Raw genomic sequence first — 27,676 nt, forward strand, 5'->3', positions numbered from 1 at the left:
TGAAAGAAAAGCGACGTTTAGGATAGATGGCTTGCCTACAAGAACCTCACCTTGCCTAGATATCACCTTGGAAAATGTGGTGTTTAAGTTCTTATTCCCACTTGGCCATGGCACCTACAACCAAAAGAAATGTGAACATTCAAAATCTCAATCAGTGACTCAAACTACATATGCATACATATTCTCCTTTTGACATCCTCCATGTATTTAAACAACACAAAAACTTATCTACAAACATACTTCACTTTGAAACATGATGCATGTCTAAACACCATTAATAAAACTGCTACATAATAAATATGCAAGAACTACATATAAAACTTCAAACTTCTTTATTGAGCTGCACATGTCAACCTAGTTTTGTGTATACTTCTTTCATAATTATACATCTTGGGTGCTTTGGCAGGCATGACCTTTTACTTTCGAGACATATTTTTTAGTGAGAATGGATTGACCTTTGAGTAACTATACTCATTTTCCTTTTAAAATTGATGGGTTTCTACATATTGTTGTGTGCAAGGAGCACCATTTGTTGTGCATGAAGCGCATTGTAAGCTAATAAAACTGTGGGATGAGCTCCTCTCAAGTTTTAAAAAAAAGCAATTGGACATACACACACCCATGTGGTTACTTACCTTGAGGCAACTTTCTATTTCAATCCTTCTCAAAAAAAAGGACACACTTATTGTGCGTAAGAGCATTGACCTTTTTTCACAAAGAGAGAGAGAGAGAGAGAGAGAGAGAGAGAGAGAGAGAGAGAGAACACCCTTTTTCTTTAATTTTCTAAAATAAACTCTTCTTTCTTGAAAAGTAAAATATCCACACAATTCAAAGCGAAGTGGATCACTTGATTAAAATTAATAGTGGGTAACCTTTTTTGGGATTTACACCATCTTGTCACACACCGTCGTATAAGCATATGCCCTAAAGAGCAATGCTAACAAAAAACGAACAATTTAGAAGATTATCATTATTTCAATTCGCAAAAATGACGCGACGGATCGTTTTAGGGATCCAATTGTAAACAAAGTGAAGATTGCCATTATTTCAATTGGGTGTCTTGCACTCACTTGGTAAAGAAATACTATTCTAAAATATGAAAATTTTAAATTAAAAATAGCCTTAAAGTGTATCAAAGGTGGGTTTAAAAAATGAAATTAAGAAAACGCTATCATATTTGCACGGGAGGTTCCTGCACACGGTCTGAGGGGGCAAAATGGCAGCACCCATAGTCTCTACCACCTTCATAAGCAGTAGGGGCAGCAATGCATGGCTCACCTACGAGCCCGAGAAAGAGAAGCGACTGCTCAGGCACGTATCAGCATATGAGAAGACGTCAGTCGCACTGGTTTCCCCCCAATTGTACGACAAGCAGACATACAAGGTATTGCAGCCATGTCTGTTCACAATCTAGACATGGATTCTATGTGATTGCACAGATTGAAGCCTCCTTTTTATGCTTTCCAGAAAGGTCATCAAGTTGAAAATGGCACCTCCATATTGCCAAATGCTACTGTTGAGTGGCCTCTGCAGGAATTGGGGTTACCAATTCCTGCACAAGCAAAAGAGACCGGTTTTGTGAACCCGGACAGGTGAAATTTTCTAAGCAGCCTCAGAAAAATGGATAATCATTGCCTATTTCATTACAAATTGGAATTTCGGAGTGGGCTTTCCATTTTATTCAAAAACAATTTATCAAGCTATGTCACAAGAAGTTTTAGATGAATTTCCACTAGAATTCCTACATTGTGAACCACGACAACATAATGATCTTCTGTGCGGAAGGGACCATATACCTAGCTGGGTGCATTTGGGGGCAGGGGGACTGCTGACCCCCGGATTTGTAAACTCGGCCAGGTGACATTTTCTAAGCAGCCTCAAAAAAATGCATCATTGCTTATTTCAGTACAAATTGAAATTGGATTGGTTTTTCCATCTTGTTCCAAAAAATTTATCAAGCTATGTCACAAGAAGTTTTAGACATTCTTCCATGTGAAAAAAATGGCATTTTCCCCTACAATGTCGAACATCGTGAGCTTTTGCTTGGGAGGCACTACATACCTAGGCCAACAGTCCCATGCCCCTTGCCATACCTAGCTAGGTGAAACCGGCCTTCCTTCTTGGCAAGGGTGGTGATAACCTAAATTAACTCAAATTAAAGCAAGCATAAAATACACAAATATGGAGATACACACTTTACCACTTAATCTTGGATAGTCGACATCTAATTGGCCCCAACAATTGGTGCCCCTTATGGTTTTTCTATAAGGTTGAAGTACATTGAGATATAGGCTGATATCTTGCAATCTTCCATACAAATGACTGTCATAAATAACCAGCACTGCTTGGTCACAATTTACTCATTGATCGTACAACAATCAGGGCTTAGATTGGGTCTTCAATCTCTTGCATGTAGGCCACAAAAATTTGGGAATGGGCTACCCCTTGGATCAGCTGCAAATTTGGGCACGGATCCTGAGGTGGATGTGGAAATCCTAATGGCTGCTGCAAGTTAGGGCTTCAGCAACAATATCTTCAATTGCTCTTCACCAATGGCTGGAGTATGCTAAGAATTGTTGAGGGAATGTCAAAGGATGAGAGAGAAAATCAGCTGAAAGGATTATCTTGTGAATGATAACTCTAATGGCAATTTTGATGGCACCAGCAATTTTGACAGGGGGTGAAACCTTAGTGCTAATGACGAGCCCTCGTTTTCTCTCACCGCCTCTTAGTGAGGTAGAGAAGCAAACTTTTTGCCCTAGTCCTATCACGCTACACGCGATCAGCTATTGCCTCTCTCAAAGCTTATGTAGTGGCGGCAACTCCTTCCTTCCTCAGCCTTTAAATATTGGAATGACCTACAAATGTACCCCCTCTTAGCTTGCATGGGTAATCTTGATAAGTGGCAGCCTCTTTTGCCACTTGGTAGTCTTCTAATTGTAATTTTCAGCTTTAATTAATTATTTTTCAGAATTTTATATTCTGAAAATTAATTAATAAACCATTTGACCTTACCCAATGACTAGCTAGTGTCTATTCACAATTAATGTGCTAGCCCTTAGTTGCACAGTGTTACCACTAGACATGTAATGGCCCAATTAATGGCCTAGATCCCAAACTGGCACCAAGTACCCACAAGTACTTGACCGACATAACTTTGTATAACTTTTGCAAATGTCATCCACTGTTCACTTAAGTTACTTAGGCCGTCTCCATAACTTAACTGACTTGCACTTCACGTGTGCACAACTTAATAATATTGAAGCTAAGTATTAAAAATATACATCCTCACAATAGACCTCCTTCTTGAAATCCTTGCAGTTGTTCCTGATCGCACCAACTGTAGTGTAAGGTGACAAAAGAAAAGGAATACTGAACTAGAAAAAGCACAGGCATCATAGTCAAATAACATTGGCCTTGATTGTTCATACCATGCTACGGCCAAACTCATGGTGACATTTCCAGTCATAATTAACTAAAAATGAATCATAATTGTTGTCAAAGCCGAATGGGGTGCATCCATTAACTCTAAACCAAAGGCATTCTAACCAAGCAACCATAATAAAGCATAAACTAAGCATAAACCATGGTTGGAACTATCAATGGCATCCAATAACACTCTACTACCCATAAAAACCAGCTGAATACCATTGATTAGTGATGATTATCCATGGAAAACCAGCAACCGATATTAATCTTTGATGACCATAAACTAATGCAAATATATAGTTTCAAAGCCATGGTAAAAACTACATCCATCCATATACCAACTACAATGCACTATCCACCCGCATACCAACTACAGTGACTATTGCACTAAATATTGATCTCATGGCAAACATGCTATGGGGCCAAACAATACCTTGAATGCGTAGCGAATACATCCAATGCTCCGGACCCTTGCTTTGATGAACTTAACTACGTCCGATCCAAAGTTGGCTCCAATTGAAAGGCATTGATGTAAAGTTGCAACAATTCTGAGTGGATTGCCAAGTCACTCTCTTCTATTCATTTAGCATCCATTGGTGAGAGTAATTTTGAAACTTCACCACGTATCTCTTGGAACTTTTACCTTCGATCTTTCTTTCTTTATGTGCCATTGTGCCAGGATTTTCTCCCATACCAATATCTCATCTAGATTCTCAACCTTCTAGTTGAATTCTATCTAGTAGGTATATCCTCTGGCACATCACCATAAAAAGGCCTCAACAAGCTCATGTGAAAGGCATTATATACCTGCTAGTGTGGGGGTAATTTCAGCCTATAAGCAACTTCAATGATTTTCTCCAATACATGGAAGGATGTGTCAAAAGTGGATGTAGGAATGGAAGCATATATGTATGCTGAAATAGACTATTAAATACAAGACAAAGACAAAAGAACATTGCAAAAGAAGAAAACTTAGAAGAATACTTGGGAAATGGAATCCATATACCAAGACACAAGACGGTCACGTACAACAGTGAGTCATTGGCTGTGAGGGCACTGGCACTGGCTCTTCTCTCCAATGAGGACCTCCAAGTGATGAATACAATGACTGAGGAGGAGGAGCATAGAATCTATAGGAAATAAATATGCCATGAATAGTATGTGTATCGTTTGTATCCCATGTAAGCACATCTTCCTCATGATTGTCCTCATCAAAATCCTTTGGAACTAAAAAGGACGTTGAGGATGTGAAATAGCTTGATAAACAATGTACCATAATTGCTTCTGCATGAATGAGGCTTTCATAACAGCACTCCAAGTTAGATAGTGAGGTGTCATGATTGGATGCAGTGATGGAAGCGTGGAAAACTGCTGTAATAAACTGCTGCACATAAGAGAGAAAGGAAAGAGAAAGAGAAATATTGCAAAAGAAAAGAACACTGCACAAGGAACTCAGAAGCAAAGAGATGCTCAGGAAATGGAATCCTTATATCAAGATATGAGATAGTATAGAACCAATGTGAGTCACCAGTTGAGGCAAAAATAAGGCCATAAATAATGTCAGGTCGGCCAACAATAAATGCTAAAATGACCATCATAAAATGCCAAGAAAAAGTAAATAATGAGGATAATATCTTGGTGCCCTAGCCCTCTGACATGCATAGACTCAGCCATGAATTGACATATTTTCTAATATCAGGGTCATGTAACTTATCATTAGTAGAAGTGTATAGAGGAGCCATTTGGAGAGGACAGGAAGAGAAGATAGAGGATAGATGGTGGACAAAGAGAGACGATAGCCAAACCAACAGCAAAGACTATACAAAATGAGAGTTTATAGGTAGTGAAAACTAAAATCTCATGTTTGGGACGAGTGGAGGAAGCCCTAGCATGCATTGCGTGTAGAGTCAAATGGGCTGCCTTTGTTTTTATGCAAGTTATTCAAGTGAAAATATCTTTTGAGATCGACGGAGAGTTTCAAGCTATCATAGACTGTAAGATCCCCATGTTACTGGCTCTTCCTTCAGATAAAAAACTTAATGGGGAGAATTACCGCATCTGGTGGGTAATGGTACTTGCCATCCTGGAGTCTTATGATTTGGCAGAGCTCGTAACCTAGGCTATAAACCATCGTACATCACGTGATGCCTCCAAGCTTTCTACAGATGGATAAATTGAATACCTACATTTGCTCTTTCCTATTTCTCTCTTGCACTTTAGCTGTTATTGCTCACATTGAGCACTTAATTGTGGCTCGAGAGATATAGCTAGAGTTGGATCAAATGTATAATTGGATGACTGTCATGAAGCGGGTGTCTCTAGAGGTTTAGATGTGGATGTTGAGTGCCAATAAGTCTTATTCTATGTGAAAACGTGCCAATAAGCTTCGGCAATCGCAAATGGAGGTTCATAATGCAGGAAAGGTGATTACCTTGGAGGACATGGCGATAACTCTTCTTTCATAGTTACCACCCTGATTCAATGTATTCTATTATACTGTTGATTGCTTCAGGGTGGATAGATACGCTTAAGTGGGAAGAGTTGGTTCTGACGATCTTGGACCAAGAGAAACAACTCAAAGGTCAGAATGCTTCCAAGTCGGAGGCATTGATAGGTTAGTCTTCCCAATAGCAGGGCAAGGACAAGAAGAAGAAGAAGAACGAGAAGTCCAAGTAAGATAAAGCCAAGGAGTCTACTTGCCATATTTGTGCTATTACAAATGGGTAAGCATTTTCATTCCCTTTAATGACATGTATCCAAGTCGATGATGCCATAACGATACATGTAGTACTATAGCCACTGCCAAAACATAGTTAATAGACCCAGATATAAGTAAGGGATAAAGAGTGCCAGACTTGGCACCTTGTGCTAGGACAAGATTCTCACGGGTAATCTTCCATGAGGAATCCCCAAAGGATACAACATAACCTGTATCATCCAACTATCCAGCAGAAAATGGGCTTTAACATGGCATACACAATGCAAAGTAAACATATTGCCTGAAGCAAACTACAACTGGACATCTCTAATATCAACAATATCTAATGCCAAGTCATTATCTGATTTGACAGATTTAGTCATGTTGCGATAGGAGTGGAACTACTCCTGATGAGGGGTAATATGAAATGAAGCACTTGAATCGATCAACCAACATTGAGCATAGGTGGACGAGACATCAATCAACAAAGAAACATCAAGAGAAGAAGTTGCAAGTATGTAATCATAATTAGAATTAGTCTGCAAGATATTAATCTCTTCAATCTTAACACTGAACTTGCTAGGGACAATGTTGCGATCATCATTCTTTTCCTACACATTGCCCTTTTCCTTTTCCTTGCGCTTGTCATCACACATTTTATGGCCATGTGACTGAATATAACCCTACTTCCTACAATAATGACAAGTCAATGCAGACTTACAGCCAGGGGACTTACTGCGAGATTGTCCACATGACTGAGAACGAGACTTCTAAGAGTCTCTTCCACGGCGGTTATTACCGCTCTTACCATTATTGCCTCTGACTGTCAAAGCATGAGAACTACAGGAAGTATCAACATTCTTTCTGTTAATTACTTCATTCATTAATGCGCCCTTTACATCCCACAATTTCAATTCATTAGCATGCATATTTTGCATACATAGCAGTACGAAATGTGTCCCATGACTCAAACAATGTAACCAACAAGAAAAAGGAAGGAAGATTATCCTTAAAGTCAATCCCTTGTGAAGACAAGTGGCTGAAAATAGAATGAAACTCATTTAAGTGGGCGGACATGGAAGTCCCCTTCTTCATACGAGAGTCTATGAGTTACTTCAGCCAATACATCTAAGAGGCAAGGCTCTGCTTGTCATATATATTATGAATCTTGTCCCATAGCTCCTAGGCCGGTCTGTCCTTCAAAGATAACATTATAGAAAACCTACATAGAAAGTGACAAAATGATTGTAGATTTACATAACTCATCCAGTTCAACCCAATCCTTTGTATCAAAGTGTTTGGGCTTCACACCCTCATGTCTTAATGGCTTAATCTGCAAATTTTGCACCAAGACTTGCCATATCTGTGCCTTCCAATAGCTGTAATTAGTGCCATTTAGTTTGTCAATATTATAGATAGCACTGTCATTTGACCCACCAGCCATAATGCAATAAATGCAAGCACAATCCAAGACAAATAGGCTGTTGTAAAAGACAGCAAAACGGGCCAAAATTGAGACGAAGACAATGTCTAAATAGATGAAATCAGCAAAGAGTAAGGCTGTCCACTAAACTGCTAGTAAACGACGATCAAGTCAAAGCATATGCCATCATAGATGATGCATAAACCTGCAATTAAGCATGCTGAAGTAATGACAGTGGAAAAACCAAAGCCAAGTGTGAGCAATCAATTGATAGAATCCAATTTGCAACTGCTACATGTGACAGACATCTGGGAGTGTAAGACCCAATATCTTCTTCAAGTTCGTAAGTTGAATCGCTGAAGTACCCAAAGCATAAGGCCAATGCTCAAATACATGTAACCAATCTCAAGATCAATTGCCAAGGCAAACCATAAGCATATCCAGGCATATCTCAATGCAAATGTATCAATGTCATACATCAGTGCATCCAATGGTATGCCCGAATAACCTCCAAGAGCAATAGGCATATAGTTTCTTTGAGAAAAGAGCTTGCTGCCCTGTTATACCAGCAGTGAAATAATGTCTAAAAACTAAGCCAAAATGAGCTCAATACATCCCATAAAGCTTCTAAAGACATGTCCCAATGATATACCAAAGGTTCAGCATCAAATGAGCACCATGAGACATCAGTAAGAGCTCCAAAACTCTGAGAAATAGGCTGTCCCAAAGGTATTACAGTAGACCTGTCATAAACAGTGAGACAATGGTTGATCCCATGAGCTCCAAATGATGCCCGAACTCATGCCAAAGGTATTATAGTAGACCTGTCATAAACAGTGAGACTATGGTTGATCCCATGAGCTCCAAATGATGCCAAACTCATGCCAAAGGTGCCAAGTACAATGCCAAGTGGTTGCCCAAGGCTAGGAGCAAGTGCCACAAGCTGGAGATCAGGTGGGATGAATCAGAAATAGGGACATGGTTGCAGGTGCAAACATGTTGATTGCTGTTCTTGTGACTGCTGTAAATGCTCAAGGCAATGGAGCTCCAAAGGCACTCTGAAGTGCTCAAGCAGGCCCAATGAAGCTCTAATACAAGGCCAAGAAGACTGGGAAGAAAGGGAGCATCAATGTTTACCTCTTCAAGCTGAAGCCATGGCTGCCATGAGGGAAGTATTGTAGGTATTCATGGGCTGAAGCAAACTGAAGGAGAAGCTCCCCAAACCAATGCTTTGATACCAATTGAAGGGAGAAGACCGAGTGAGAGCACAAGCAATTGCAAGCACTGGAGGTGTGAGCTATGGCAGATGGAAGAAGAGAGCAAGAGAGAGAGATACAGAAGATGTGGGAATTCCAACAGTCACCATATGTGACTGGTGTTCCTTATTCTATTAGTTACTAAAAGAATAAAGAATAACGTGACAGTGATGGGCGCTCGCCACGTGTAGTGTACAAGTGTGTAGGTATTGTTAGTATAGTGAATGCACAGGTGGCGTAGGCACAAGCACCTTTACCCCCAATAGAGAGTTTCTGTGTCCCATATGCAAAACCCTAATTTGAGAGAATCCTTCTATTATTGATAAATAGATAGGTTGCCCACCATTTAGCCCTATCCTTCTATGCAAGTTTCTCACCTCCACGTGTAGCTTTCAGTCTCATCAATCTTTTTCCATGGCTGTTTAGCCCCACTAGATTGTTGCCATGCCATCATTAGTTCCTCCAGACTATTGTGTTTGCTGATCATGGAGGCCACCTTGTTGTCGAGGTATCTGCTTGGCATCGGATAGGCTGTATTTTGTAGTGCTAGCCCTAACATGTCATCCAATACTCTATCAGTTGTTGCATTTTGCAGATTTGCTGCTCTCTTCATTACCAGACACTTCCTCTTGTTGTTGTCTAGCTGCCTAGTGCATTGGTGATTAGTGTTTTGCACTTTCCCACACTCTGATAGGTTTGATTGGGGGTTACAGCACTCAAGATTAGTCTTTGGTGGACATCGCCCTCTAACATCTTTCACCGCTTTGCCCTTGAGCATTTTGTACACTCTTACATTCATTTACTACATTGATTCATTCACTTCAAAGTTCTCTTCTCTCTTTGTTTGTATTTGTATTTTTGCATTTTAAATTTTGAGTTTGTGTTTTGCATTTAGGGTTTCCATATATTGCATTACTATCTAAGTTATTGTGTTTTAGTTGTGTTCGTACATTGTGTGTTTTCTCAGTGTAAACCCTAGCATCTCTTCACATGGTATTAGAGCCGGTGCTCTTTAAAGAGTATCTTGTGGTATTGTGGAGGCTTGGTTTTGTGTGAGATACACAGACCACGCGTAACTATTTCACAATGTCTCAAACTCCTTGGGATCCTACTATGTCTCATCAAGCTGCTTCATCATAAGATGCCCTAAGGAGGCATTATGGATTCGATGAGAAAGACAATGCTTCGCCTTCACCTTCACTTTCTTCTTTTCTTGACTTCATGATGGAGTTTGAAGGATTCACGGGCAATAAGTATGGTCCCAAATACATCCCTCCTACTAGCTTTTTTGTGACATTTGGACCAGTTGGTGAGGCTAGCCACCTCTTCGATCAAGGAGGACATACAACATTTGGGACGATTGGCAAACCATCTTCTTCATTTAGCCAGGCCTAGTGTCGAGCTCATATAATCCTTTTGAGTCTTATGAATCAAAGCCCTCCCTTGTTTCTCCTTTTGGTGTGTAGGATTTGGATATTTTTCAATATGTCAATTTTAATTGAGGAGGCTCTAGACGTAGATATATATATTTACAGGTATACCTGATACTATATCTTTTGTTTCTTCTGAACATGGAGTTGGCACTTCTCTTTCACACTTCCCTCCCATCCCGTCCACATCTCTAAAATCTCTTTCTTTTGCAATGAGTAATCTAGGATCGCACTCCACTTTTGCATCTAGAACATAGGGAGTTGGGTTTTCTATCTCTTCTCCTAGTTTCTTATCTTTCTCTACACCCCATGTCACCTATCCTCAAGTGAATGCCACTTTGCGCCCTGATACATCATTAGGGGGAATGCCACCCTTTAACACTTTGCCTTCCACATACCCGCAAGTGAGCACATCTATTTATCTTGGGACGGCAATGATGGGTATCCCCCTCACTTCCCCCAGACACTCCCCTCCTCATCCATTGGTCTCTCAGACACAAGTATTCCCATCCTCTGCTTATGGTGCACCATCATATACTCCATGGGTCACTCCCAATCAAAGATTTTCATCCTCTGTTCTACATGTCCCTATTCTTTCTCCATCAGTTACTCATGCGGTCACACTACCCATACATAGTCAATCCATTCCAACTTTGGATCCAATGTGCACATGTCACGCATGTATGGTAGGCACTTTGGGATTACTTCCCAAGTGTGCTCCACTCCCCCACCCAACCCACCCTACCCTCCTTTCCCATCCTACAGCACTACCACTCTTGTTGCTACGGCCAAGAATGCCTTCATGGATAAGACTTGTTTTAATGGGTCGAATTTCACCCCTTGGTTGAACCTCAAGCAACAAGTGCTTGAATCTCAGGGTGTTTGGGACCTAGTTGTTGGCCTAGAGCCTATATTGTGTTAGAGATTTATTCATCCCTTGGATAGGAATTCTTAGGCTATTGTTGCATACTTAGTTCTCTTGAGCACAATTACATATTTCTTTTTATTAGGTCGGATAGTTCTACGTTGTCTACATGTGTTTTCCAGCTTTACCGGGCAGTCGAGTAGGCACACGATGTTGCATAGAGTGCCACGTGGGAGTTGCTAAGCTGCGCAACATTTTTATCATTATTGTATTCAGTGATTGCAGTTTTGGTGCAGTTGGCTGGTTTAAAACTGGTTGACCTGATTATTATATCGTACTTTTTGAGGCCTGCCTGTTGTTGGTTTCACTTGTCTGCTTTAGGTGGAAAGAGAGATCAGCTCGAGGAGATACTTCGATAGCCGGTTTGTACATTTGCCTTCTTCATTTCAGCATTCATTTACTGCAGATTTTTACATTGTACTATCTCTTTTCTCTCTCTTTCTCTCCTATTTATTGTTTTTAGTCTTGTCCATACACTTCCACATTTGCTGCACTCTGACATGGTATCAGAGCAGCTTAAAAGGTCTATTTGATCATGGGCAGTAGATTTGAATGGGAGATTTCTTCACGATAAAAGTTTGTGTTTTCAGCATTTGGAGGCTGAGGCAAACATGTGAAGCATAGGAAAGGGGCAAAGTTGTTTTTTTGCAGATTTTTGCTGTTCGTGAAGGAGAAAAGGCTGTGTTTTCAGCCTTTTGGAGTAGATTTTGAGTTTCATCACCTCTAGTGGTTGAAACATTTTTGGAACGAGTGAAGGAAGCCCTAGCACGCACTGTGTGTGGAGTCAGAGAGGGCTACCCTTGTTTTTGTGCAAGCTATTTAGGTGACAATGTGTTTTGAGATCAATGCTGAGTTTTAGGCTATCATGGACTGTAAGGTCTGCGTGCTACATGCTCTTCCTTCAGATCAAAATTTTGATGGGGAGAATTATCTCATCTGATGGGTAATGATGCTGGCCATCCTAGAGTCCTATGATTTGGCAAAGATCATGACCCAGGCTATAGACCGTCCTATAGCCCATGATGCCTCCAAGCTTTCTACAGATGGATAAACTAAATGTCTGCATCCGCTCTTTCCTCTTTCTTTCTTGTACTCTAGTTGTTATTGCTCACATTAAGCACTTGACTGTGGCTCAGGAGATATGGCTGGAGTTGGGTCAAATGTACAATCGGATGACTATTATATAGCAGGTGTCTCTAGAGGTTAAAGCCCTAAAACATGTAAATTACTAAGAGCATCATTAAACAGGCAGCAGTTCTAGAGAGTTTCTATGTCCCACATGCAAAACCCAAATTTGGGAGGATCCTTCTACATCTATAAATAGATAGGCTGCCCACCATTTAGCCCTATCCTTTTGTGCATGTTTCTCACTTTCACGTGTAGATTTCAGCCATCAAATTGTAGGTGAAGATGTCTTATGAGGTTGAGACAGAGTTTTAGGTGATCATGGATCGAAAGGTGCCTGTGTTACCATCTCTTCCATTAGTTTAAAAGCTCAACGGCGAGAACTACCGCATCTGGGGGGCTATGATGCTTGTCATTTTGGAGTCCTATGATTTGGTGGAGCTTGTTAACAAAGGCTATTCATCGTTCTTCTTTGCGAGATGAGTCCTGATTCTCTTCAAGTGATAAGTTGGAGTTGGCAAAGGCTCAGGCACATTGGGACAAACTCAATGCTTGCATCCACTCGTTTTTATTTCTCTCATGTACTACAGCTGTAATTTCTCATATGGAGCATTTGACGGTGGCCTGAGAGATATGGTTGGAGCTTGATCAGATTTATAATCGTATGATCGTCATGAAACGAGTTTCTTTGGAAGTGCATATGAGGGCCATGAGTGCCAACAAGTCATCTTCTATACGGGAGCAGATTTATAATCGTATGACCATCATGAAACGAGTTTCTTTGGAAGTGCAGATGAGGGCCATAAGTGCCAACAAGTCATCTTCTATACGGGAGCATATTAACAAGCTGAGGCAGCTTCGGATGCAAGTGCAAAACGCAAGGAAGGTGATCACTTTTGAAGACATGGTGGTAACTCTTCTTTCACAGTTACTGCCCCGTTTAGTGGTTTTTATTCCGCCTTGATTACTTCAGGGTGGTCTGAGACTCTTTGGCGGAAGGAGTTAGTTTATATGGTCTTGGACCGGAGCAATTAAAAGGAACCAATGCTTCTAGACCAGTCCTCTTAGAAGAAGGGAAAGGACCAAAAAAAGGAGGACAAATCCAAGAAGGACAAGGAAAAGGAGTCCACTTGTCACATCTATGGCAAGACAGGTCACTGGAAGAAGGATTGCCCCAACAAGGAGAAGAATGAGAAATCTTCAATGGATTTTGGAGTGGTGGCTGCTCCCTCATCAGCTGCTTTCGTCCACTTGGAGGTGGTTGAGGCATCGACCCTGAAGGCCTCTGATGTTGAGTTGATGGTCCCATACACTCAAGAGTGGATTGTTGATAGTGGTGCCTCACAGCACATGACTCCTTCTTTAGCAAGTGTTGCTCATTTGCGGCCTTCTCAAGGCCAGATTCTCATTGGTGATAGTTCTTCTATCCTTATTCAAGGATAGGGTCACATGCATCTTATTCCAGATGGACAAGGTGGTGCCAATACATCCGAGGTACTTTATGTGCGGCCTTGGGATACTATCTACTTTTGGTGCACAAGATTTGTACTCTCGGCCTCTTGGTCGAGTTTGATGTGGATTCTTTTCGAATTCTTGATTATGGATCGCGACAAGTTCTTTCTTTAGGTTATGAGGAGAATGGAGTCTATAAATAGTGGTTTTCTTCTGCCTTGACTTCTCTTCTTCTTACCTCTCAAACACAGTTTGAGCTTTGGTATGCTTGGTTTGGCCACCTCAACTTGTTCAAGGTTTGCCGGATATTGTGGTGAGCCAGCAGCCTTGTGTATCCTGTATCTATGGGAAGCAAACTTGTAATGCTATTCCCATCAAGGCTTTGAGACAGTCTTCAACACCCTTGGAGCTTGTTTCTACCGATCTTTGTGGACCAATGCAGACAGAATCCCTTTGAGGGAGCTTGTATTTCATGCTAATTGTGGATGATTACAGCAGGATGACGTGGGTTTATTTCTTAAAGCTAAAGTTGGAGACTTTCTCCAACTTTACAGATTGGTTCCTCTTTGAGAATAATTGATTAGGCCAGAAACTGAAGACCTTACGATCAGATAAGAACGAAGAATTTGTTTCTAATGAGTTTGATCATTTTTGTGTAGATCATGGTATCCACTAGGAGTTTGCCCACACAAACACCCCTCAGGAGAATGGCATATTGGAATGGAAGAATCACAGTGTGATCGAGATGGCCGGTACCATGATGGAGCATTGATAGACACCTTAATGTCTATGGGATGAGGCTGTGGCTAGTGCACTCCACATTCTTAATTGATCCCCTACTTCCATTGTTGGTATGATCCCTTATGAGGCGTATTTTGGGTCTAAGCAAGATGTTTCTTATTTTAGGGCTTTTGGGAGTGACGCCTATGTTCACATCCTGAAGATATAGCATGACAAATTTGAAGCAACTTCCAAAAGACGGGTGTTTGTAGGCTATAGCTTGCAATCTCAAGGTTACTGATTGTATGATCCCGTTAAGCGGAATGTCTACACGAGCTGTGATGCTCGGTTCGTGGAAGTTCTAGCCTCAGAGGGGGGTGAGGAACACCCTATTCTTGGAGGTCCCAATGATAGCTAGGCACCTGCAACTGTGCCTCTAGAGCCTGTGTCTCTTGAGGACTCTTCTTCGGATTAGGAGCTTAGTTCTCAGCTTGTGCCTCTTGAGGACTCTTTTTCAGATGAGGAGCTTAGTTCTCAAGCACCAGACTCACCAATTGCGCCCCTACAGTCAGTGGATCTTCTAGAAACTTCAGCAGATGGTGAGCGACGAGGCGAGATCTGTTAGGCAGAGTCATCCCTTGGACAGGCAGTCGGACACGTCAGCAGAGTACGGCAGTGCCACGTCACCACAGTATGGCAGAGAAGACGTCAGTAGGCGTGGCGTCAGCAATGCAGTCGGACAGATTTTCTATCTACAGTCGGCTAGTTTTCTACAGCCAACTTGGTGCTGGGGATTTTCTATTTTTTGGCTATTTAGAGCCAGTTTGTGGCACACTCCAATATTCACATTCAGTTTCTGATCTTGAGATCTATTGGCTGAGACAGACTGTGCTCGGGGGATTGACGAAGATCGAGGTCATCAAGTCGGAGACACATGCAAATATTTCCTCTACCCCCGTGTATATGTCTGCACTCTTATACAACATACTACACTTCAAATTTTATGCGTTTACATTGTCTCATTTTCTCTCTCTCTTTTCTCTCTGTGTTCACTCTCTCTCAGTCTTTGTCCTACGCTTCCGCATCGCTGCACTCTGACATGGTATCAGAGTAGTGAAGATGAACTGACTAAGTGCTGAACTTACCTGAAGAGGAGATTTCTGTGCGACACAAGGCTGCGTTTCCAGGATTCGAGGGCGAGCGGGAGGGCTGCGCATCGGATTAAGGCTGAAGCGAGCATGGGCATGTGGAAAAGGAGTCCAATTGGTGAATTTGCTGCAGGTTATTGTTGTTTGAAGGGGAGGAAGGCTATGTTTTAGGCCTTCCATCGTAGATTTTACCTTTTAATCGCCTCCGGCGAGTGAAGAAGGTTTTTGGGCAGTGGAGGAACCAGCCCTAGAAGGCTGCGTTTACACAGTCAGAGGAAGCTGATTTTGCATTTGTGCAAGCATTGCAGGTTAACATGTCTACAGAGACTGATTTGGAGTTCCAGGCGATCATGGACAAGAAGGTGCGTGTCCTACCGGCTCTTCCATCGGATCAGAAGCTTGATGGTGTCAATTACCACATCTGGCGGGTGATGAGGTTGGCCATTTTGGAGTCTTATGATTTGGCGAAACTGGTGGAGAGATTAGCAGGCCCTCGGTGAGAGATGAGTCCAAACTCTCTTCCAATGCTCGTGCGGATCTGACGAAGGCCTAGTCTCATTGGAACAAACTGAATGCCATGATTCATTCTTTTCTTTTTCTGTCTTGTACTACAGCCATGATAGCTCACAATGAGCACTTGACGACGGCTCGAGAGATATGGCTAGAGCTCGACTAATGTACAACCGGATGACCCTAATGAAGAGGGTTTCTTTGGAGGTGCAGATGCGGACCTTATCCGTGAATAAGTCTTCTTCACTTCGAGAACACATCAATAAGCTTCGGCAGCTTCAAATGCAGGTTCAAAATGCGGGGAAGACTATTTCTTCCGAAGACATGGCGATCACTTTGCTGTCCCAGTTGCCGCCACGATTCGGTACCTTTTATTCTGCTCTTATTGCCTCAGGGCGGGAGTCGACTCTTTGGTGGGAAGAGTTGGTTCCTATGGTCTTGGACCAAGAGGAACAATTGAAGGAACAAAATGCTTCCAAATCGGAGGCTTTGGTTGGTCAAGCCTCTCAAAAGAAGGGGAAGGACCAAAAGAAGGAGGACAACAAATCCAAGAAGGACAAGGAGAAGGAATTGACTTGCCATATTTGTGGTAAGACATATCATTGGAAGAAGGATTGTCCCGACAAAGACAAGAAGGACACGAAGGATTTTGGAGCGGTGGCTGTACCCTCATCAGCTACTTTTCTACACTTAGCAGTCATTGAGGACTCTACACCGAAGACTTCTGATGCTGCGATGGCAACTCCCCAGGCTCGTTAGTGGATGATAGACAGTGGTGCCTCCCAACACATGACTCCTTCTCCCGTTGGTGTTGCCCATTTGCGACCTTCGCATGGGCAGATTCTCATTGGAGACAACTCTTCCTTGTCTATTGCTGCGCGGGGTGAGATGCAGCTTATTCCAGATGGATGTGGTAGTATCCACACTTCTGAGGTGTTGCATGTGCCATGCTTAGGATATCATTTACTTTCGGTCCATAAGATTTGTACTCTTGGCCTCTTGGTGGAGTTTGACAGTGATATTGTTCGAGTCCTTGATTGTGGATCGAGGAAGGTTCTCTCTGTAGGATATGAGGAGAATGGCGTCTACAAATTGAAGTCTTCTACAGCTCTTACTTCTCTTCTTCTTACTTCTTAGACATAGTCCGAGCTATAGCATGCTCGGTTTGGCCACCTGAACTATGAGTACCTTCGGAAGGCGTCGCGAGGATTGTTTGTCCATGGTTTGCCAGACATAGTGGTGAGCCATCAACCATGTGTCTCCTGCATTCGTGGGAAACTGCATCGTGATGCGATTCCCAACAAAGCTTCAAGGCAGTCTACTTCACCTTGGAGCTTGTCTCTACGGATCTTTGTGGCCCGATGAGGACCGAGTCCCTGAAGGGGAGCTTGTACTTCATGTTGATCGTAGATGACTACAACAGGATGACATGGTCCTATTTCTTGACATTGAAGTCGGAGGCTTTCTCTCACTTCAAGGTTGGCTTCTTTTTTAGGAAAACTGATCTGGCCGATAACTGAAGACATTGCATTCAGACAAGGGCGGTGAATTTATGTCTAATGAGTTTGCTCGTTTTTGTGCAGATAGGGGCATTCACCAGGTGTTTGCTAACACCAACACTCCTCAAGAGAATGGCATTTTGAAGCGGAAGAACCGAAGTGTGATCGAGATGGCGTGCACCATGCTGGAGCATTGACAGACGCCTTAGTTTCAGTGGGCCGAGGCAGTGGCTATCGCAGTTCACATCCTCAATCGATCTCCCACTTCGGCCATTGACAGGATGACCCCTTTTTAGGCTTACTTTGGGACTAAGCTTGATGTCTCTTATTTCAGGATCTTTGGATGTAATGCCTATGTGCACATCTCGAAGACACAGCGTGACAAGTTTGAGGCGGCTTCCCGACGACAGGTTTTTGTTAGCTATAGCTCCTAGTCCCAAGGTTATCGTCTGTTTGATTTCATCAAGTAGGATGTCTACACAAGCCGAGATGTGCGGTTCGTGGAAGTTCCGGCCACTGAGGGGATTGAGGAGCACCCCGTCCTTGGAGATCCAGGGGAGAGTTGGGCTTCCGAGACAGTTTCTTTGGAGCCAAAACCTCTTAATGGAGATTCTTCTTCTGATTCAGAGTCTTCTCTTCCACCGACTTCCTAGTGGAGCTTCCACCGGCGGATGCTTCGGAGTCTTCAGCAAATGGAGAGCAACGGCGGCCTTCTCCTCATTGGGCCCGTGACACCCTCCGAGATTCAGGGATCGAGGGGGTCCCTGAGGAGTGGGAACCGTAGGATGGACCGCGGAGGTCATGGAGGAACCAGGCCCATTCTACGAAGCTTGTTTGCTCTAACTATTGTTTGATGACCTGTATTATGCAAGATTGTGAGCCCACTTCAGTGAAGGAGGCTTTGTAATCTGATTATTGGCGGACAGCTATGGAAGCCGAGTTGGAAGCTATTGAGAGGAATGGCACTTGGCCTCTTGTGTCTCATCCCTCTCACAAGAAGGTGATTGGTGTCAAGTGGGTCTTCAAGACCAAGTACCTTAGCGATGGTTCTTTGGACAAGCACAAGGCTCGCCTTGTTGCTAAAGGTTTTGCTCAGCGCCCCGGCATTGACTTCCATGATACTTTTGCCCCCATTGCTCGTATGGTGACTATTCGAGCTGTTCTTGCCTTGGCTAGCCATAGGAGATGGCATGTCTATCAGTTGGATGTAAAGTCGGACTTTCTCAACGGTGACTTGCAAGTGGAGATCTATGTTGAGCAGCTTCCTGAATTTGGATCCTCGGATGGGACAGTTTACAGGTTGAAGAAGGCCTTGTATGGTCTCAAGCAGGCTCTGCGTGCATGGAACGAGAAGATTAACTCGTTTCTTCAGTCGAAGTTGGGATATCAGCGCTCCAAGGCCGATCCGTAGCTTTATGTGCACACTTCCGAGGTTGGTCATGTGTTGTTTGTGTTGTATGTTGATGATTTGATTCTGATAGGGGATCATGCACAGAAGGTCCAAGAGACCAAGATAGCTTTACATCAGACATTCGAGATGACGGATTTGGGGCTTCTTCATTTCTTCTTGGGTCATGAGATTTATGGAGGGGAATGTTCATCTCTCAGTAGAGATACATTCAGGAGCTCTTGGTGACTTTTGAGATGGAGACTTATCGGAGCCTTTCTACTCCTATGGATCCGAACTAGAAGGCCACTTCACACTCAGATTCTCCCATGACGGTGACTCCTCAACACTCATGTTGATCTTTGTTTTGCTATGGGTCTTTTGGCGGGGTTATGAGTGAATCCCAACAGGTGCATTGGCAGGCTACCCTGAGGATTCTTCAGTATTTGAGGGGGACCTCTGACTTAGGGATTTCTTATCCAGCAAGCACAGATGCTTCAAGTCTTGTTTTTGTAGGTTGGAGTGACTCAGATTGGGCTGGCGATGTGGATCACCGGCGGTCTACTACAGGCTATTGTTTTACCTTGGGTACAGGCATTATCTCTTCAAGTAGCAAGAAGCAGACCATGGTCGCCCTTTCTTCTACTGAGGCAAAATATCGGGTTGCGTCTTCCACCACATGTGAGGTTGTGTGGCTTGATGCCTCGTCCAGGATCTGAGAGGGAGTGTTAGAGGTAGAGTCATCCCCTGGACAGGCACTTGGACATGTCAACATAGTATGGCAGTGCCACATCCGCACAGTACAACAAAGGACACGTCAGCAGGCGCCACGTCAGCAGTGGAGTCATACAGATTTTCTGTCTGCAGTCGGCCAATTTTCTGCAGTCGGATGCATTTAATACAGCCGACCTGGTGCTGGGGATTTCCTATTTTTTGGCTATTTAGAGCCAGTTTGTGGCACACTCCAGTATTCACATTCAAATTCTGATCTTGAGATCTGTTGGCTGAGACAGAATGTGGGCTGACGGAGATCGAGGTCATCAAGTCAGAGACACACGCAGATATTTCTTCTGCCCCCGTGTATATTTCTATACTCTTATACAGCATACTACACTGCAGATTTTTTGTGTTTACACTGTCTCCTTTTCTCTCTGTGTTCACTCTCTCTCAGTCTTTGTCCTATGCTTCCGCATTGTTGCGCTCTGGCAAGATCTAGCCTCCTCCTCGTTGGGCTCGTGACACTCTTCGTGATGTCGGGATTGAGAGGGTCCCTAAGGAGTGGCAGCTATAGGATGGCCCGCAACATTCTTGGAGGAAATAGGCACACTATATCAAGCTTGTGCACACTAATTACTGTTTGATGACTCGTGCCATGTAGGATCAAAAGCCCACCTCCATGAAGGAGGCTTTAGAGCATGATCATTGGGGCGGAGAGCGATGGAGTAGGAGCTGGAGTCAATTGAGAGGAATGGCACTTGGTACCTTGTGCCGAAGCCTCCTCATAAGAAGATCACTGGAGTCAAATGGGTCTTCAAGACTAAGTACTGCAATGATGGTACTTTGGACAAGCATAAGGCCTGCCTTGTTGCTAAAGGTTTTGCACAGTGCCTAGGCATTGATTTCCATGATACTTTTGCCCCTACATCTCGGATGGCTACTATTCGTGCAATTCTTGCCTTGGCTAGCCATAGGAGATGGCCAGTCTATCAGCTGGATGTGAAGTCTGCCTTCTTGAATGGGGAGTTGAAGGAGGAGATCTATGTTGAGAAGCCTCCAAGCTTCAGTTCTTTTGACGATAAGGTGTATAGGTTGAGGAAGACTCTCTATGGGCTTAAGCAGGCTCCTCGTGCTTGGAATGAGATGTTGGAAAATAGGTTAAATGATGTATGTTGCATGATGAGGAGACTTGTGTCCCATAAGCACAGTGAGGAGAGTGGAGAAGCTGGAAAAGCTATAAAAGCATGTACTTGGTTCATCTTTCAATGTAATGCTATTGTACTTTGTACTACACTCTTTGTCATTGTCATGTCCTACTTGAGATTGTGTTTATGAGTCTAAGCATTCAATCTTGTAACCTAATTCACTCAAGTAATAGTTAGTGTCATTTGTCCATGTTGCAATGATTCTAGTCACCACTTTCCAACCTCCATAGCTGCAGCCATACTAAAGATCCATGCATTTTCACATGAGAAGATTGACTCGTTCCCCCAAGGTGGAGGTCGTGTTTTGTTTGTCTTTTATGTGGATGACTTAATTGTGACAAGTGACCATGCCAAGATGGTCGAGCACATGAAGGCAGCACTTCATGAGAAGTTTGAGATGACAGATATGGGACTTCTTCATTTCTTTCTAAGTCATGAGATCTATCAAACTCTTAAGGGGGATCTTTATTTCCCAGTAGCAATATGTACAGGAGCTCTTCACTACATGTGGGATAGAGGGATGCAAGTCTCTTACGACTCCTATGGACCCAAATTGGAAAGCTACAACTCATTCTGATTCTTCTTTGGTGGATGCTACCCGTTATAAGCAATTGGTTGGCTCCTTGATCTGGCTTCTCAATACTCGTGTTGACTTATGTTATGCTGTAGGTGTGCTGGCCAAGTTCATGAGTGAACCCAAGATGGTGCATTGGTAGGTTGCTCAGAAGAATTTTAAGGTTTCAGGGGACCCTTGATCTTGGGATCTATTATCCAGTAGGTACAGGTGATGCAGCCTTGGTACTTACAGGATGGAGTGGTTCAGATTGGGCTGGTGATGTGGATCATTGGACGTCCACGACCAATTATTCCTTTATCTTAGGTGTTGGTGCTATTTCATGGAGCAGCAAGAAGCAACCCACGGTTGCTCTGTCTTCGATTGAGGTGGAGTATTGGGCAGCGTCTTCTACCACATGTGAGACAATGTGGCTTCGCAGGCTCTTGGAGGAGCTTGGCTACCCGTAGACAAGCCCTACTATTCTTGCTGTAATGCAGCCGACCTGCATTATTTCTTGCATTTTTTGTTGCCTATTTATTGGCCCTAGTCTCCTCACACTTTCTCAGTTCTAATCTCAAGTTTCCAAGTTGTTGATCATGGAGATTTCCCTCAGGGTTCATGGAGTGTGAGATCTTCAAGGTGGAGACATATGCAGACATACTCTTTGCACCCATGTACATATTTGCATCCTTATATAACATTCTTCACTGCAAATTTTCTACGTTTCACTATCTCTCTCTCTCTTCTCTTTCTGCTCACTCTTTGTCTTGGTCATGTAAAGAAATACTCTAACACAAAAACACAAATAACAATTGTACGACAAAGCATAGGCTGATAAAAGAACACAGTTAGGGTAAGGGTAACTCAGAGACAATGAACATAGAAAATAACCGAAGTGATATAACTACTGAATATACAATGCTCATGCAGCAAACACACTATGCAATGAATGAATACTGAACCTCAAACTCCTGTATCTCAAGGATTAGGGCAAGGATAATGAGCTGGAGAGTGTGTTGTACTCTGAATGGATCCCGAATCGCAGCAAGGCAGCCTCCGGATGTCGAATACCAACAATCGCAGCAGTGAGGAGCTGGTATCTGATGCAGACAGCAGTGAAGAGAGAGAAATACTAAAAACACAGGTTGCAGGAGAGGGAAAGACTAAAAACGCAAGCAGGACAGCCTGCAAGAGAGAAAACTGCCAAACGCAAGCTGGACAACCTAGCGACAGCCTGCAGAAGCTGGGCGACAGCTGGAGGAGAAAGAAAACTGCCAAACGCAAGGTGCAGATGACGTGGCAGGTAGTACGGTAGCAAGTCTATGCAAGAACAATAGTCACCTGGCTGGGATCTGGGATCAGCTCCAAACTGCGAGAAGAGGGCTGGAAATAAGGCACCAACTGATGTAGACAGCAATGGACAGCTTCTGCTGAGATGTCCTCCATGAACGGGGTGTGGGCAGCAAGCTGAAACGCCTGAAATCTGCAAAAACGAGATTTAAGATTGAATGGAGGGTAGAATATATATTTACAGAAAGTTTAGGCCCTCTCAAGTGGGTTTATGCGTATGGGACACAAAAACTCTCTAGGATCGCGTTTCTTTTAAATAAACAAGGTTTCTTCACTAATTAAGCAAGTTTTGGGGCTGTTTAAGTAAAGCTAATGCATTTTTAGCTCAACAGGTCAAACGCGTCTGCGTTGCTTCACTCTGACACATCAAGCCCCGGCAACCTGTCCACTGCTGCCACCCATCACCCCTAGCTATTGGCGACATCATCAGTCCCTCCAGACTGGTGTGTTTGCTGACCAAGGAGGCCACCTTGCTTTCATCTACGTGGCATCAAACAGGCTGCATTTTGCAGTGCAGGCCCCAATACTTCATCCCACACTCCACCAGCTGCTGCATTTTGTAGATTTGCTGCTCCCTTCATCATCAAATACCTCTTCCTGCTGTCACCTGGCTGCCTACTGCGTTGGTGATCAATGTTTTGCACTTTCCCACACTCCAACAGCTCTAACTCTGTCTTTGGTGAACATCACCCTGCAACATCTTTCACCACTTTTCCCTTGAGCATTCCGTACACTATTACATTCATTTACTGCATTGATTCATTCACTTCAAAGTTCTCCTCTCTCTATCTGATGAGCTTCTTAAGATTCAGGTCAGTGAAGTATCTAGCATGGACCAGTGATAGGAAGGCCAGCAAGTAAGAAGTCAAATCCAGCTAGTTGATCAACTTCACATGGCAGTGGGATAGGTGCAGGTGGCTGATGGAGCAATAGGTTGATACGTGTTCCAGCATCCTGGGTCACTTTCTGTGGTAGAACTCCAATCATGTAAGTATGACAATAGTGTTTTCCATTTCCACTTAGTGCATGTGAGTGCTGCAGGAAAGCTTTTTATATGTGCAAGCAATTTGTTTGTGCAGGCTTTCAGGCTAGGGTGAGGCCGAGAGGATATCTGGTAGCTATATTGTACAGAGAGTTTTTGTTTTGGGGTTGTTAAGTGCATCTGCTCTCTGAGCAGAACCTATAGCATGTTACTTTTTGAACTATACATAAAGATTCCCTGCTGTCTTATGTGCATGTGAATGAGCAGTGAGAGCTGTTTGAAGGTTTATACTGCATCGATGAAACATCTGACACAGTAACATAGGACTGTCCTGTAACCAACAAAAAGCATTTTATGATTTGTAGTCATGCTCACCATTTTGTAATACAACCCAGTCTATTATATAGACTGCATGCTATGTTTAAGATTAATAAATACACGTGCAATTGTATGCGCCCCAACAAGCAACTCCGTTGGTTATGTGACTTAGAATTTTCTAATCACCATTCCTTACATCTGCATTCTGGTTTTATCTCTGTAATTCCATGTTTCCTCTCCACATTCTTGCATAGCATGCTGAAACAGGCCAAATTTATACGCTCTCTGTTGCTTCTAGAACAAGAAAAGATATCAATGTGCAACCACTGCCGCCACTTCCTGCCATGAACAGGTGCAAAATTATGGCAGCAGTGCAACTCTTTGGCTTGAAACCGTCAAGAGTCCAGATTTCATCCTTGCTGTTCAAGAGCTCTGTTGTTGGAGTTTGATAACCCGAACCAACAAATTGAGTTTCTGCCATCTCTTGGGTTTCTGTGATTTTACCATAGGACTGTGTGTGTGGTGCCTGAGACAGTACTTGGGTAAGCAAATAGTTACAGGACATAGGTTGAGCTTAATGTTTTGAATGGTGTCCCTTCAGGTTTCTTAGAGACCCTTTTGAAAATTTTCATTTATTTACTTAGCAAATTTGGAATTGATGAGGGTCAAATCTAAACTGTTCTAACCCAGTCACAGTCTTCTTGTCGTGCGTATGCAGGATTGACGTAGAGAAGATGTCTTCCTGCTGTGCATTGGTTGTTGATATTTTCAGTAAACTGTCCAAGCAAGGAAGCCTGGGTGCTGTATATGGAGCACTGAACTTAGACCAAGATCAAACTCATGTAACCAATAACGTCCTTTATTGCCTTCTGCAGAAATGCATTGATGAGAATGATCAAAGGGCAGGAAGATTATTCTTTTATTTTCTGGTGGAAAGTGGTCTAGAATCTGATACTTTCCTTGGAACACATGTTATCCGCATGTTCACTACATTCAGAAGCTTTTCAGATGCAAAGCAGTTGTTTAACAAACTCCAGGAGCCAAATGTTCATACATGGAGAGCAATTATATCTGCTCACACTAAGCTGCAACTGTATGATCAAGCGATTGACTTGTTTCACCAAATGCAGAAATCAGATGCAAGTATCAATGAGTACATATACGTTGCTGTACTTGAGGCATGCGCTTTTGCAAAAGCTCTTCACAATGGTGTACAGTTACATAGCCATGCTGTTTGTGATGGATTTGAGTGTCATCTTTTTGTCGGCAACACGCTTATAAACATGTATGCTCAATGTGGCAATGTAAACGTTGCTCAAATTGTATTTAATAAATTGCCAAAACGCGACACAGTGTCTTGGAATAGTCTTATTACAGGTTATGGTCAAAATGAGCATTACTCTCAGGCCCTTGAAGTTTTTGAGTGTTTGCTCTTGCAGGACGTTGAACTGGACCAGACTACATTTATTGCCATCTTAAAGGTATGTTTGAGCATCAGAGCCTTAGATAAAGGTAAACTGATCTATTCCTACAGCATTGAATGTGGATATGAGCTTGATTCATCTATCAGCAGCCTAGCTATAAGATTGTTTGGAACTTGTGGCATGTGTGAAGATGCAAAAAGTTTGTTTGACAAAATGCTGGAAAAAGATACAGTTGCATGGAATGCTTTAATCGGATGTTATGCACAGCATGGCTATGGTCAAGCAGCAATTGAACATTATCAACTGATGAAAAGAGAGGGAAAGGACCCAAGTGACGTGACTTATGGTTGTATTTTGAAAGCCTGTTCAAGTTTGGCAGCTCTGCAATATGGGAAAGTGGTACATGAAGAGATTGTTGAAAGGGGTCTGGAAAATAATGTATTTGTTGGTAGTGCTCTTGTGGACATGTATTGCAAATGTGGAAGTCTCCAGGATGCACACATCACATTTCACAGGCTTCAAGAGCAAGATGTTGTCACCTGGAGTGCTTTGATTGCAGGGTGTTCCGTGTATGGCAAACATGAACTGGCTTTGCAGCATTTCAAGACTATGCAACAAGCAGGCTTGCGGCCAAATAGTGTCACTTTTATGTGCCTTCTCTCAGCTTATGGTCATTTGGGTTTGGTAGATGAAGGTTGTCTCCACTTCAAGTCGATGAGAGAACAGCATGGGATTATACCAACAATAGAGCACATAAACTCTATTGTTGATCTATTTGGCAATGCTGGGCTATTTAACGAGGCAGAAGATCTCCTTGAGTGTGTCCCTACAAACGCCAACCTTACAGGTTGGGTGTCTTTGCTAGGTTCCTGCAGAACACATGGCAAAGTGGACATTGGGACAAGGTGCTTTGACCGAGCAGTGGCAATGGACAGTGGAAATGCAGCTGGTTATCTGCTCATGTCAAACATATATGCTCATGCTGGTTTAGCTGAAGATGCACAAAGAGTGGAATTCTTGAGACGTCTCGCAAATGCAAAGAAAAAGCCAGGTAAGGCTCTTATTGAGATCAACAACAAGGTGCATGAATTCAATGTGTCGGATAAAACCCACCCACAAAGTCATAGAATAGATGAGAAGCTTAGGACATTAAGCATGCAAATCAAAGAGAAGGGCCACAAGCCACGTGTGGACTTGATCTTAAATCCTATCTCAGATGAAGAAAAGGAGGAGGTCTTGTGTGGCCATTGCGAAAGAGTTGCTTTAGCTTTTGGTCTTATTTCTACACATCCAGGAACAACCATTCGAATACAGAAAAACCTACGAATGTGTCCAGACTGCCATAGTGCGATAAAACTTATATCTGAGATTGAACGCCGAGAAATAATAATTGCAGACACCTACTGTATACACCATTTCATTGGGGGGACATGTACCTGTACCTATTGATACGTTTTTACGACAATGGCTATGCTATCAAATGTATAGAACGTGTCATATAAATTCAGACTTCGATAATCATTGTTTGTCTCCTGTTCGTTTTCCTGACATCACTGTCACTGATCCAGACAGAAGGATTGCTGTTTATAGGGTAATTATTTGGTTTTTAAAATATAGTAAGAGAGCCAACCTATCAGAAGATGTTTTTGCCCAACAGAATCCAGTGAACGCCACCTGCATTAGTCTTCCATAGGGATGCTTTTGGCTTGATAATCCATTTTCCATGGTGCTACAGCATATGCAATATACTTGGGGAATATTGAAGAGATTGGTTGTTTGGCTTCTTTTGCAGATGTCTATACTACAGTTATTGACTTTGAACTATCTGGGTATTGGGAGGCATACATTGTCCGGCCATTATTGTGGAGAACAGAACAGACTGATACTTTGCCCCATCTGTAATATTTCCGGCCATGCGAAGTTTCAGGGAAATAATAAGGTTACAGTGAAGTTTCGGACGGGATAATCTAAACTAACACACCTCCACTGAGTCCATACAAGTCACGGTTTTTCGAAACCGTATATTTCCCATAAGAACCTCCTCTTGGGAGGAGGACAAGGGATAATAATGGGAATTTAGGTAAATTTCTTTTTCTTTTTTTTCCCTCAGCCGAAGCGTGCC

At 42.8% G+C, this 27,676-nt stretch overlaps 1 protein-coding gene across 6 annotated transcripts; it reads left to right on the plus strand.

Moving 5' to 3' along the window:
• The first annotated feature begins 1,178 nt into the window (after positions 1 to 1,178).
• Positions 1,179 to 27,561, plus strand: LOC148016517 (pentatricopeptide repeat-containing protein At3g26782, mitochondrial-like). 6 transcript variants are annotated; one of them, XM_087664218.1, is made up of 4 exons: positions 1,373 to 1,384; positions 1,468 to 1,592; positions 23,163 to 23,817; positions 24,827 to 27,559. In XM_087664218.1, the coding sequence occupies exon 4, from the start codon at positions 24,865 to 24,867 to the stop codon at positions 27,001 to 27,003; it is 2,139 nt and encodes a 712-aa protein (XP_087520344.1). In that variant the 5' UTR covers positions 1,373 to 1,384; positions 1,468 to 1,592; positions 23,163 to 23,817; positions 24,827 to 24,864; the 3' UTR covers positions 27,004 to 27,559. The 6 variants fall into 6 exon arrangements, with proteins under 6 accessions (XP_087520340.1, XP_087520344.1, XP_087520342.1 ...); XM_087664216.1 differs by having other exon boundaries at positions 24,849 to 27,559; XM_087664214.1 differs by lacking the exon at positions 23,163 to 23,817 and having other exon boundaries at positions 1,179 to 1,384; positions 24,849 to 27,559.
• The last annotated feature ends 115 nt before the right edge of the window (positions 27,562 to 27,676 follow it).

The sequence above is a fragment of the Lygodium microphyllum genome, chromosome 23 (genome assembly GCF_053477565.2).
Source record: "Lygodium microphyllum isolate KBCC chromosome 23, Lygodium_microphyllum_v1.1.10, whole genome shotgun sequence".
Lineage (NCBI taxonomy): Eukaryota > Viridiplantae > Streptophyta > Polypodiopsida > Schizaeales > Lygodiaceae > Lygodium > Lygodium microphyllum.

Excerpts from the sequence above, each read along its gene's own strand:
- LOC148016517 (XM_087664214.1), top strand. The coding sequence starts at position 1,217 with ATGGCAGCACCCATAGTCTCTACCACCTTCATAAGCAGTAGGGGCAGC. Across the intron at positions 1,385-1,467 it reads ACGACAAGCAGACATACAAG|AAAGGTCATCAAGTTGAAAA; the intron begins GTATTGCAGCCA and ends TATGCTTTCCAG. Across the intron at positions 1,593-24,848 it reads GGTTTTGTGAACCCGGACAG|GATTGACGTAGAGAAGATGT; the intron begins GTGAAATTTTCT and ends GTGCGTATGCAG.